The sequence below is a fragment of the Solanum verrucosum genome, unplaced genomic scaffold (assembly GCF_900185275.1).
Source record: "Solanum verrucosum unplaced genomic scaffold, falcon-dt-bn FXZP01000261.1, whole genome shotgun sequence".
Lineage (NCBI taxonomy): Eukaryota > Viridiplantae > Streptophyta > Magnoliopsida > Solanales > Solanaceae > Solanum > Solanum verrucosum.
The window spans coordinates 8711919-8725455 of NW_026019969.1; the positions used below are offsets into that span (position 1 = coordinate 8711919).

Below are 13537 nucleotides of genomic sequence, written 5' to 3' on the forward strand. Positions count from 1 at the left end.
GGGGAAACACACTTGTGCTACATTTTCACGTAGTACTGAGGGTTGTTCAGAGTCTATTTTTTCATTAGTTCATTCTGATATTTGGGGTCCTAGTAGAGTCAGTTCCACCTTAGGATTTCGTTATTTTGTTAGTTTCATTGATGATTATTCGAGATGCACTTGGGTTTTCTTAATGAAAGATCGTTCTGAGTTATTTTCTATATTCAAAAGTTTCTTTGCTGAAATACAAAATCAGTTTGGTGTTTCTATTCGTACTTTTCGTAGTGATAATGCCTTAGAATACTTATCATCCCAGTTTCAGGAGTTTATGTCTCACCAAGGAATTATTCACCAAACATCTTGTCCTTACACTCCTCAGCAAAATGGTGTAGCAGAAAGAAAGAATAGGCATCTCATTGAGACTGCTCGCACTCTCCTCATTGAATCCCATGTTCCGCTGCGTTTTTGGGGTGATGCAGTCCTTTCATCTTGTTATTTAATTAATAGAATGTCGTCTTCTTCTATTCAGAATCAAGTTCCACATTCCATACTGTTTCCTCAGTCACATCTCTATCCTATCCCCCCTCGTGTCTTTGGGAGCACATGCTTTGTTCATAATTTAGCCCCAGGGAAAGATAAATTAGCTCCTCGTGCCCTTAAATGTGTCTTTCTTGGTTACTCTCGAGTTCAAAAAGGGTATCGTTGTTATTCACATGATCTTTGTCGATACCTTATGTCCACTGATGTTACATTTTTTGAGTCTCAACCTTACTATACATCTTCTGATCATCCTGATATATCTATGGTCTTACCCATACCTCAGGTTTTACCTATGCCAACCTTTGAGGAATCTACAATTACTTCTACATCTCCAGTTGTAGTGCCACCACTACTAACTTATCATCGCCGTCCACGTCCAACCCTAGTCCCAGATGATTCATGTCATGCGCCAGACCCTGCTCCTACTGCAGACTTGCCTCCTCCTAGCCAACCGCTTGTACTTCGAAAAGGTATACGATCCACTCGAAATACTAACCCACATTATACCTTCTTAAGTTATCATCGTCTATCATCACCCCATTATGCATTTGTGTCGTCTTTGTCCTCTATTTCCATTCCTAAGACTACAGGTGAAGCACTTTCTCATTCTGGATGGAGGCAGGCTATGATTGATGAGATGTCTGCTTTACATAAGAGTGGTACTTGGGAGCTTGTCTCCCTTCCTGCAGGTAAATCTACTGTTGGTTGTCGTTGGGTTTATGCAGTCAAAATTGGTCCAGACGATCAGGTTGATCGACTTAAGGCTCGCCTTGTTGCCAAAGGGTATACTCAGATATTTGGGCTAGATTATAGTGACACTTTCGCTCCTGTGGCTAAAATAGCATATGTTCGTCTTTTTCTATCTATGGCTGCCGTTCGTCATTGGCCTCTTCATCAGTTGGACATTAAGAATGCTTTTCTACATGGTGATCTTGAGGAAGAAGTCTATATGGAGCAACCACCTGGTTTTGTTGCTCAGGGGGAGTCTAGTAGCCTTGTATGTCGATTGCGTAGGCCACTTTATGGTCTGAAACAGTCTCCTCGAGCTTGGTTTGGGAAGTTCAGCACAGTAATTCAGGAGTTTGGCATGACTCGTAGTGGAGCTGATCACTCTGTGTTTTATCGGCATTCTGCACCAAGTCGATGTATCTATTTGGTTGTTTACGTTGATGATATTGTTATCACCGGTAATGATCAAGATGGTATCATCGATTTGAAGCAACATCTCTTTAAGCACTTCCAGACCAAAGACCTTGGCAGATTGAAGTATTTTCTAGGTATTGAGGTGGCTCAGTCTAGATCAGGTATTGTTATTTCTCAACGCAAGTATGCCTTAGACATTCTTGAGGAGACAGGAATGATGGGATGTAGACCTATTGACACTCCTATGGATCCGAATGTTAAACTCCTTCCAGGACAGGGGGAGCCACTTAGTAATCCTGAAAGGTATAGACGGCTTGTTGGAAAGTTGAATTATCTCACAGTGACTAGACCTGACATCTCTTTTCCTGTGAGTGTTGTAAGTCAGTTTATGACTTCCCCTTGTGATAGTCATTGGGAAGTAGTTGTTCGTATTCTGCGATATATAAAGTCAGTTCCCGGTAAAGGACTACTCTTTGAGGATCAAGGCCATGAGCATATCATTGGATATACAGACGCTGATTGGGCAGGATCACCCTCTGACAGACGTTCGACATCCGGATATTGTGTTTTAGTAGGAGGTAATTTGGTGTCGTGGAAGAGTAAGAAACAGAATGTGGTTGCTTGATCTAGTGCAGAATCAGAATATCGAGCAATGGCGACAGCAACTTGTGAGCTAGTTTGGATCAAACAGTTGCTGGGAGAACTAAAATTTGGCAAAATTGATCAGATGGAACTTGTGTGTGATAATCAAACGGCTCTTCATATCGCATCAAATCCAGCGTTTCATGAAAGGACTAAGCACATTGAGATTGACTGTCACTTTGTCAGAGAAAAGATACTCTCGGGAGATATTGTTACGAAATTTGTGAAGTCAAATGATCAGCTTGCAGATATCTTCACCAAGTCCCTCACATGTCCTCGTATTAATTACATCTGTAACAAGCTAGGTACATATGATTTGTATGCACTAGCTTGAGGGGGAGTGTTAGAATATAAATAAGTATTTCCTACTTAGAATAAGAATAGGAATAGGAATAGGAATAAGAATAGGAATCCTAGTTGGAAAAGGATTCCAATGTAGTGTCTATAAATAGGGTTTCAATGTAACTATTTAGATACACAATTCAATAATATTTTTCCCATATATTTCTCACACTCCCAATCCTCTCTTTTTTCGTTACCCCCAATTCTCTCTTTTTTTGTTACCCCAATTGTCTCTTCAATGGTTCATGGTTTCGCTGAACAAAACTTTTCAGCTTTTTGTTGAAGAAGGTAGTGATTTGCGTCTATGTTGGACCAGCAACGCTGATTTTTTTTCCTTATTTTGATTTTTATGACATCTTTCACTTGATCAAAACGACATTCATGTTTTAGGTCAATGGGTGCTAGAAGTGTTTGAAAATCTATAAAAAAAATTTATGATTCTTGAGATTTCTTCAGAATTTTGTGTTAAGAGAACTTGCTTTTCTGCTGTGTTTTGTTAATGGGTATTTCATTCTCCGGGCTAATCATCAAGCTTTGATTTTCTTTTTCTGTTAATGTATATATTATTTCAGCGAAATGGTCTGATAGACCCTTATACTTGTATGTGTTTGTATTCTGAATCCTTTTACTTGACCTTTTGTCAACTGAACCCTTAAACTCTATTAAAATGAGACTTTTAAACCTCTCGAACCATGTGTGGAGCTCACTCTCTCTTGCACAAATGACATGTCATATCCACGTCAGATATAATAATTCTATGTCATAATTATTTCATAAATATTTTTAAATTATTAATCAAAAATGTTATTCCATAAAGGACAAAAATAAGAAATCTTCTATTTACAAAAATAAAATAAAATAGTTATTTCTCTCACCTACCCATACCTTCCTAAACCCACAACCACCATTAACACCATCTCCATTCACCTTTTTTTTTTTCCTTCTTCATGTCCGATTTTTGTCTATAGTTATGACCAGGCTCTTCAAGTTTTTAAAAATCATAATTCATTTTTTCTCAAAGTTTTTAACATTCATAACTCTTAATCGTATTTTTTTTACCAACGTTTACATCATCCATTTGAACCAACATAAATTTCTTTTCTCCATTAATACCAATAATCATCATTAAAATATCACAATAGATCACAATATTTGTACACAATTTTACATAATACATTTCATCTAATTTCACAAAGACATTCAACAGTCAGTTTTCAATGTTCAAGATTATTGAATCTTATCACCTTATGAATTGTAAATAACCCAGAAAAATAGATCTACCATAACAACACATTTTTGTTTCTCTAGAAAGAAATAAAATATGAAAAAAGGAAAGAAAAGAGAAATTGGAGATGTGGGAAGGGGAGAAAAAAAAGGAAATGGGGGTTGAATGGGGAAGAAGTTAATGGTAATTAGAGAGAGAAAGAGAAATGGGGTGGGCTAGGAGGGAAAGAAGAAAGAAGTGGTTTTTTTTAATCTTCTTTTATTTTTGGTCTTTTTTTTTAGAAAAACATTATTTTAGTCCAAAATTTGGAGTTCACGCTCCTTCTACCTGTGAAATCACGTGTTGGTGCCAACTCAATAAATAAACTGCCATGTAAGCTTGGTCAATAGTCAAAAGGGCTTAAAATATCGAATTTCATTAAGTTTAAGGGTTCAGTTGATAAAGAGTCAAGTAAGGGTTCAGAATATAAACTCATACACATCAGACCATTTCGCCTGCTATTTTTTGGCAAAATGGTCTGATAGACCCTTATACTTGTATGACTTTGTATTCTGAATCCTTTTACTCTATACTTTATCAGCCGGACCCTTGAACTTATTAAAACACAATATTTGAAATTCCTCTGACCATTGACCAAATCTATGTGGCATAAATATTGCTGAGTTTGAAAAATGTGTGAATACACTTGCTTCCAAGCGCATAAATACACTATATTTTATTTAAAAATATTATTTTTATTATAAAGCTAATTTCTTCATTAACCCTCTCCCACCCCACCCCCGCCCCGCCCCACCCCAATTCTTGTTCTTCTCCAACACTCTTCCCACCCCTAACCTTAAACTTTCTTCTCTTCTTCTTCAAATAAATCACTCACCATATCCATTCTTTTTTTTTCTTCGAAATCACCCGCTATACACTCTTTTTCTTCTTCAACCCACTCTCCTCTTTGCAACAAATCAAAACCCCGCCAAAGAGAAGCTTTTCATCTCGTTTTCTCCATCTGAATCGAAGCATTTCTGGTGATGATCGAAGCATTTTTGTGTGTATTTTCAACTTGATTACGTAGTTTATCAACTGATTTAGTAAAGGTTAGTTCTTTGTCCCTTATTTCGAGTTTGTGCTTTATTAGGGTTTCTGTTAATTCGTGAAATTAAGAGCAACATTGTGTGAAATATTATGTCTGATTCATCCATACAAAGCGTATTCAAGTTTTCATTTGCCATTTTTAACGAATTTTGAGAAAATTTAAAATTCAAATTAGAGACCCTAAATAAGAAATTAGAGCAAATTACAAATCCTAACTTCAAGATTTAAAGTAGAAATGAACATAAACAACTAAAACCTACCTTAAATTGAAAGAAAATCGTGAAATTTTTAAAAAAGGAACAAGGGTTAATGGTGGGGAAGAAGGAAAAATGGTTTATTTAACTTGGGGAAGATGACCGTTGGAGAAGTACACTTTTGCCTCTTCTCACGCGCCTAGAGGAGGTGTTCTCACCTCCTATGACAGGTCAGCACTCAAGTGTGTAGTAAATAGACAAATAAAATGTTCAGGTGGGTGATAGGACACTCGTAAAGTTGGAGTGTGTAGTTGGGATTTCGGGTATAGGTTGGGGGGGGGGGGTTAGACCATTTTCTCAAAGTTAAATATTTGATTTTTTATTTTCTTAATATTTAATTTCTTACGTGTCATTGAAAAATGACATGGAATTACATGTGTATGATACAATGCTTAGATGATTAGGAATATTAAATAGTAGTTATTACTGGTCATTAGTCACCACAACAGTAATTACTGTTCACTGTTTGTTAGAATTTGTTAGAGCAGCTATTTCGTTAGCTTGTAGCTTTAGCTTCCAATTCAATTCTATAAATAGAGATTTAATACAATTGTTAAGGCATTGAATGATATATAATAGTTCTCTTCTTCTCTCTTTTATTCTGTTCTTTCTTAACTTTTATCTCGGAATTGCCCTGATATAACTATCTTCTTCTTTCGAGGTTCATCCTTCTAGTTGATATTATCCTTTCGATTACTGGTAATTGGATCAGTGTAAGAGATTGGATTACACACACAATATTCTGATGAGAAAAGGGTTTAAAATATAGTGTTTTAACGAGTTTAAGAATTTAGTTGACAAAGTGTTGAGTAGGAGGGTTCGGAATACAAACGCATACAAGTATAAGGGTCCACCAGACCATTTTGCCCTATTTTTTTTTAAAAGGGAAAAAAAATTACACCAAACAATTGCCATATCTGCATTTTACTTTTGATCATTTGAACTAAACATGGGAATTTTCTTGATTATAGTGAAGTGGGTCTTTGCTACAAATGGCGACAAAGAAGGGCAAGAAGATTTTCAACAAAGAAGAACTTGCAGAAGATTGGTGCTTTGAATGTAAAGATGGTGGAGAGCTCATGATTTGTGACTATGGGTAAGTCGTTTTGCTAAAAAAATCAATTTTATTTTTGGTATATTTGATGGAATAACTAAAAACATGGTCATCATTTTGAAACATTTTTAATTTCTTTCTCTGGCTCGAAAAGGACGCATTTTCCAATTTAAGGTCAAAATATCCCCTTTGCTTGGTGGTTTTCACCTGGATTTTGGGGAACATTTACTTCGATAGAACACAAAGTTTATAGATTTGCTAATGTCAAGTTGATTTCCATGAAACCCAGATCTGTAGATTCACTGATGTCAACTTGACGTTTATGAAGCATAAAAAAGTCTATAATTAAGTAATGACAAGCAAGCTTTCTAATTTAACAAATGTAAGTAATTTTCACTACACAATCCTTGTACAAAATGAAATTCAGTTTGGTGGGGTTCATTTACTCGCAATTTCCTTCCTTTCTTTTTCGTAACTCAATGAGTGAAGGAAGTTCACTGTGCGCTGTGACTGATTACCTTTGTTGCTGACGTTCACCTTGTGACTTGGTGATTCTTTCTTTACATGGACTTCTACTAAATAATATATTTTTGATTTTGCAGGAAATGTTTGAAAGCTTATCACCCTGCATGTGTGGAGAAAGATGACTCAGTTTGGACAAGTGATAAACATTGGATTTGTGGCAAGCCTCTTAATATTTATCCTTTAAATGACTTTGCATCTTTCTAAATATCAATATACACTTTTTCGGTTCTAAAATAAAGAAAGTTTTACTTCCATATTTGTTCAGTCCCTGGAGTTTAATTTCAGTAAACAGATAGTTCTATGTATTTTATACATATTAAATATTTTGTCAGACCACATTTACCCAGGTCAAAACAGTTTTCCTTAGTCCACTCCTTAATAAAATAAAAGCTAATATATGATCTCACGTGCTTCTCAAAAACAAATACTTAACAACTGATCTTATACACTTTTCTCTTAGTTATGACTCCAAAAGTCAAGTTAGGAAAATACATCAGGATGGGGAGGCGGAAGATTTTACTTCAGAATTCATTGTGAATACATTTCATTGTAAGAAGAATGTTTGCATTCACACAGGCTTCACGGAAGGCCACACCCCAATTGGTTTTAATGTAGATTGCATTCAAATATTTTAAGTTTGAGTCCTTTAATGCTGTTGGCTTGTACCCTTCGGGGTGGCCCAGTGGTTTGGGCTTGGGACTTTCATGTTGGAGGTCTCAAGTTCGAAACCCCTTGCCAGCGAAAGCAAGGGGTTTGCCTTCTGGGTCAAGCTCGTCGTGCCGGGCTTGCCTAGTGCAGGTTACCTCTCCTATGTGGTTTGCGAGCTATTGCATAGAAGCGGGGGTTTTACCCTATGCGCACCCAAAGGGTAGCGGCTGCAGGTTTCCCTTGTCATAAAAAAAAAATAAAAAAAATATTGTTGGCTTGTTTTGTCTTGTTAGTTCACTGGTCATGTATTGCTTTTTCCTTTCATAGAATAAAAATTGTTGGGCGAAAAGTAACTCCAGTTTTGCTGTGTTCCAGGACGGCATACATGCTTAATTTGCCATGGAAAATCATATTATCAATGTTATTGTTGTGATAGAGCTGCATGCTCTCACTGCATTGGTCGAATCGATTTTGTCCATCTGAAAGGGAAGAATGGATTATGCAATAACTGCCTAAAGCTCGCATTGCATGTGGAAGAAGACAAGAATATTGATTCTGATGGGGTATGCATGATTATTTTGGTTACTCTAAAACTGTAATTTTTGGTTCAGTACTAACTAATTAATTACTTTACTGTTTTGGAAATTTTTATTTTCAAATCCAAAGAGAACTGTCATGGAAACTATTAACTGAACTAGCCAAGGAAAACAACTTGAAAGTTAATAGCATGACGCTTTACAACATTGATGTATAATTATGTTAAAATTCATGATAGACAGATAAATGAAGCCATGTATTTAAAGAACCTTGAGAGGCAACAAGTTTGACAGCAGGAGAGTATGAGATGTGCTATCTGTTTCTCTTTAAAACAAAATATTCATTTGTGATCAGAAAAAGTGAAAGATTATAAATGTAAAAAGACTAAGTTTCTTGTTCAATTTTCAATGTTTGCTGTATTTTATGGAAATTTTAAAAGTTTCATCTCTTCTAGGCTTCCTGTAAATATGGGTGGATATTATCATGTGAGATTATGTGTTTTGTTTTTATCACTATTATCTTATTGGCAATAGTCAGTTAGATTTGTCTTTCTTGTATTGCTTGATATGTCTATTTTCTTATTTGCTTTATTTTTCCTCTAGTTGATGAGTCATCTGTTCCATTTCTCCTATGAACAATTGTTGCTTTCCAGGAAAGTGTAGACCTCAGAGATCACGAAACATACGAGGGTCTTTTCAGGGAGTATTATCAGATAGTAAAGACAAAAGAAGGAATTGATAAAAATAAACTTCTGGCTGGTAAGGCTCAACTAGACAAGGAGAAGATTTGCCAAATTAACTCTTATTCAGATAAACGTTGTGAGAAAGAGGATGAACAACTTTCTTCGGACAATGAAGATTTCGGTGATGGAGAACCTCAGACAAAAAGGCTTAAAAAGAAAAGATGCACACCGCTGAAAACAAAGATGCAAAGTAAAAACAATTCAAAGAAACAAGAATTTGTTGGATGGGGATCAAAAGCTCTAATTGACTTTCTGCTGTTTATTGGTCAAGATACCAGAGAAAAATTATCGAAATATGATGTGTCATCGATAGTAACTAAATATATAGAAGATCATAGCCTTATCCATCCAGTTAAAAAGACAAGGATCCTTTGTGATGTTCAGTTAGAAGCTGTTTTTGGGAAGAAAATGGTAAACAGATGCAAAATATTAAGCCTCCTCGAAAGCCATTTTGTTGATAATGAGGAACGATTAAAAAATGATGAGCTTGATGATGATCTTGAAGACGATGACACAGAAATATTGGTGGCTCCTAAAGCTGAGGTAAAAGTTGAACAAAACAAGATATCCTCAAACTGGTATTCAACTGCAGCACAAAGTCAATTTGCAGCCTTGATTCCTGAAAATATCAATCTCATTTACCTGAAGAAGAGCTTGGTAATGGAGTTGATCAAACAACCTGAGTCAATTGAAACCAAGATTATAGGAAGTTTTGTTCGGGTCAAGTTAGATCCACGTGATTCTGAGCAGTGTAACTCTCATCAGCTTATGCAAATTACAGGTTGTTTTAACAAATGATTTCATTCTTTGATTTGTCTTGAAATGTCTAGCATCCCTCGTTGGGCTGCTGTGAATATGTCTGAATGCTGCACTAAGCTCATGTCTTCCATATAGAGTTTTTAGATTATTGGACATCAATTAGCCAGAACACCTGTTTTTTTCTAAAATAAATGATTATGTTTTCTCAACCAACTTTGTTTACACTTATGTGGTTATCATGACATTAATAATCTAATCAAGCACATGAAGTAAACGTTGAAAATCGTAACTCATTTTATTCATCTTTCCCTGAACTGAATTTCCTTTGGGTTAGTATTTGTTGTGTTGTTTATATTGAGCTAAGAGTTTATTCTTAGCATCCTCTATATTTTTCTGGATTATATAAACCTTCTTTATAACATATTATACTTTGTCTGCCCATGTTGTATAATACTATTACTATTTGTGGAGTCATATTGTTTCTTTCTTTGACTAGGATGTGTTAAAATAATTTGGTTAGATTTTTTTACCATAATATTTGTGATTAGCTGTAATGAATATTTAGTTTTCAAATGTGTACATACTATTTTTAAAATAATACGACGTTGATGCCGCAATTCACATAGAGGATCAAATGAGTTGATTCCGGATCATACCACTCTTCTCAGGATGGAGGATGATCGTTGCTAAACTAAAAAGGTTACTCTCTCCAACCCAAAGAAGATGAGTAGAAAACGTAGTTTGACTAGCTTCAAAGGTTTAGAGAAAATTTAAAATAGGTTACTATAATATAAATTAAATAAGATTTTGATAAATTTTGAAGTAGAAATTTGATATGTGAATAGAGTGGAATATGTTGATGAAATGATGTGACGTGATGAATTATGATAATTGGTCTATTAAAGAAGCTTAGTAAATTTTGAAGAAAAAAAAGCAAGTAGGTCAAGTAAATTGGATGGAGAGAGTGAGGCAATGATCATAATCTTATTCTCATTTTCCAAGTCTTAATATAGAACATTACTTCCCATTGAAATCTTAATCTTGATCACCAATTTTGCTTTCAAACTGACATCGTTCTTGTTTACGGAGTGTTCTCAGGGATCAAGCTTGGATCAAGCGATACGTGCAACAGCGGAAGTTCAATTCAAGTATCCAATAGGGCTGGAGATGTTAGCTTGACCAAGCTTTCAGATGCTGAGATTTCTGAGGTAACCTACTTCATCTTTTGGGGGCATCTGTCTATGCAAACTCTACCTTTAATTTGACATGATTTTTCAGCTAATCAACTATATATATAGCAAACAGTTGTGAATATTTTTGTATGCCTGCTCTGAAGTCTACAGTACTGCTCATTTTGAGGGGGCAAAAATACACAACACTTGATCAAAGTTTTGCCATGTACAAATACTTGTCGCTCCTTACTTAGTTTATATTCCAAACTTCTCAAAGCATACTGCAAAAAAGTTGTTACTTTTGGATGTTGGTTATTTTTTATTTGCTCTTTTAAAAGATAAAAGGTTTTCTCTTCTTTTTTTTCGAGAAGTTTTTGTCATTGGTTGTCTCAGATTTTGGTGTTAGTAGCGTTAAAATAGGTTTCACTCTAAGCTTTTGTTGTTAACCGAAATTCAATGTATTTTGACATCTTCTTCTGTTTCTCAGGAAGAATGTAATGTTTTTAGAGAGAAGGTGAAAGCAGGTTTGCTGAAAAAGCTAACAATTGTAAGGTTTCTTTGCTTGCAGTTTGACATAACTATTATGTTGAAACATAGTTTAGATATTATTGTATGAGTTCAAGCTTTAATATGTTTTGACTATCATTTCCAGCATAATATACCCCCAAAAAATGACTTGTCCAAAAAGTGATCTCTCTGTTGGCACTGCTCGGTGCAAGTTCTGGTTGCCTCTAGAACAACCCAATTTCTCTTTCGCTATATATCCGTAGAGCTTGTAATAAGGATTTTGAGTGGATGCTAGCTCTTCAGGCAGCATGCTACTTGCAACTTACCTCATGCTCTCTTGCCTTGCTCTAGGATTCATCCTTCCCCTAAGAGTGACTACCCTTGGTCATATTCATGTATCCTTCATGTCCTGTCATGTGACCCCTCTGGTGGGAAGGATCTAGTAGAACCTGGCTGGGTTTGTGGCACTCAATTCTTAACCAGTTTTAGAAAGGACTCTGATCAAGGGAGAATACTGGTGTGGCCAAGTGAATTCTCAATCCTCTTATTCTTCTAATCCTTGTCCGGTTGTCCCATATTGTTGTAGTTGTTGATGGGAAAATGACTCACTGTAGTGCGAACAAGTTGATGGTTTAGTTTCTTAAGTCATGGTCTCTAGCACTAAATATTCCATGTACTAGATAGTGTCCTCAGTTTTGGCTTCACCAAGTAACAGTGCCTGCTAGCATGCCTTTATCATCGTGTTCCATTTTAAATAAATGCATTCCTCTCTGAAACCCATTGTCATCTTTTCTTTTTAGCAAACTCTACATTGCCACCTCAAAAGAAGTGTTTTCCCATCATCCGCATGTTACTTGAATATTCTTTTTCTCCAAAAGCATAAGACAATCTAGAATTGCATTATTGGAAAGGTCGCAAAATAGAGTATAACTGAACAGTGAATGGGTTCATCTAGAACACTACCGCTGATCAGCCAAACAACATGATTCAATAGTGGGTTATGTGGATCAGTGCACTTCTTGCCTAGTGTGGGAGATACTGGGGGTATCTTCCTGTTTACCAATTTAACACAGTGCTTTTCTAGTTCCCTTCTTTCTATATATGGAGTGTCCTTTTGAATTCGTACCACTTCATTTAAAATCTTAAGCTACTAGAAAGGGAATACTTCGATATAATTCGCTTGTCGGCATGGATATATTCCCTGAGCCATGAGGGAGTTTTCAATTAGGCTCAAATCAATTTTTTTTTGGTTGCTCCGACACCATTATGAATTGTGTGTCACCTCTATTAAATGGTTTAGCTCATTGAGCTATTAGAGGGTTGATGCTTTTGTTTTACTCTTCTACAATTCTGAAAAGATATAAGCTCAATTCTTCGAGTTTTCCGGTTAATGATTCAGCTGAACTCCAATTCCATTAGTACTATTATAAAACTTACTCTCCTATTTGCAGGTGGAGCTTGAACAAAAGGCTGAAATCCTTCATGAAGACATCACAAAGCACGTATGTTTTCAATCTTACCAAGTTACTTTTAGATTTGGATAATTTATTTCCTTAGGAACTTCTTGTTAATTCAGGTAGTTTTTAGCTCTACGAATTTTTACTCCATTGGCATATGATTATACAAAATATTATCGTGCAACATAGATCAAATGCTGTAAACTGATTACAGCTTCCATATCAGTAACATGAAAATATTAGCGACCTGTTTATTTTTATCTTTAATCAATATACTTGGGTAACATCTAAATATCTGATGACACTTTCACTTTTAATTCAGAATATTGCTCAAGAGCTGCAATTGTTGCAGAACCGCATTGATCGTGCAAATGAGAAAGGATGGAGAGATCAATATCCTTTTTTTTGTTTTTCTTTTTGGTGACTTAATTAATAGTATTTGACAGAACACCAAACCAGTCCCAAGGATGGAAATTTAGCTCAGATTCGGAAGTTAGCTTTTGTGTTTGGTCACCAGCATGACTTTCTTTGTACACCAATTTTATCATCTCATCCTTCATGCCCTAATTTTGTTTGTGTGTACTGTTGTCTCGTTGTTCTTCATCCTGGTCCATTCTGCAAAGAAAGAGAAGTGTTTCCTTAACCCACTTGGTGTTTACGCTTACGCAGGCTCTGGAGAAAAGACACATCCTACAGCAACCTTGGTACCTATCATTTAAGCTGTTGACTAATCCTGTAGTGATTCCAGAAGAGGTAGAGCCATTCAAATCTGAACAGGAAGATGGAGCATCTTGCTCCGGTTGTTAGTAGATGTAATGATGTTATGTGCAACTCCCCATCTTCTCCTTCCTTGGTCGAATTGATGTTGTCAAACCTTTCTTGGAGAACGTTGGTAGCCCGTCTCTAATGGAGGGAAGATGCTTCT

General features: G+C 35.8%; 2 protein-coding genes across 3 annotated transcripts in view; both read left to right on the top strand.

The window, feature by feature from the left end:
• Nucleotides 1-13537, top strand: part of LOC125814973 (zinc finger CCCH domain-containing protein 19-like) — a 61248-nt gene that overhangs the window by 18634 nt on the left and 29077 nt on the right.
• On the top strand, nt 6204-8830 carry LOC125816849 (zinc finger CCCH domain-containing protein 44-like). 2 transcript variants are annotated; one of them, XM_049496492.1, is made up of 4 exons: nt 6204-6307; nt 6868-6947; nt 7814-8001; nt 8638-8830. In XM_049496492.1, exons 1-4 carry the CDS (start codon nt 6204-6206, stop codon nt 8689-8691), a joined length of 426 nt encoding a protein of 141 aa, XP_049352449.1. In that variant the 3' UTR covers nt 8692-8830. The 2 variants fall into 2 exon arrangements, 1 of the variants encoding a protein (XP_049352449.1); XR_007442243.1 differs by lacking the exons at nt 6204-6307; nt 6868-6947 and having other exon boundaries at nt 7861-8001; nt 8633-8745.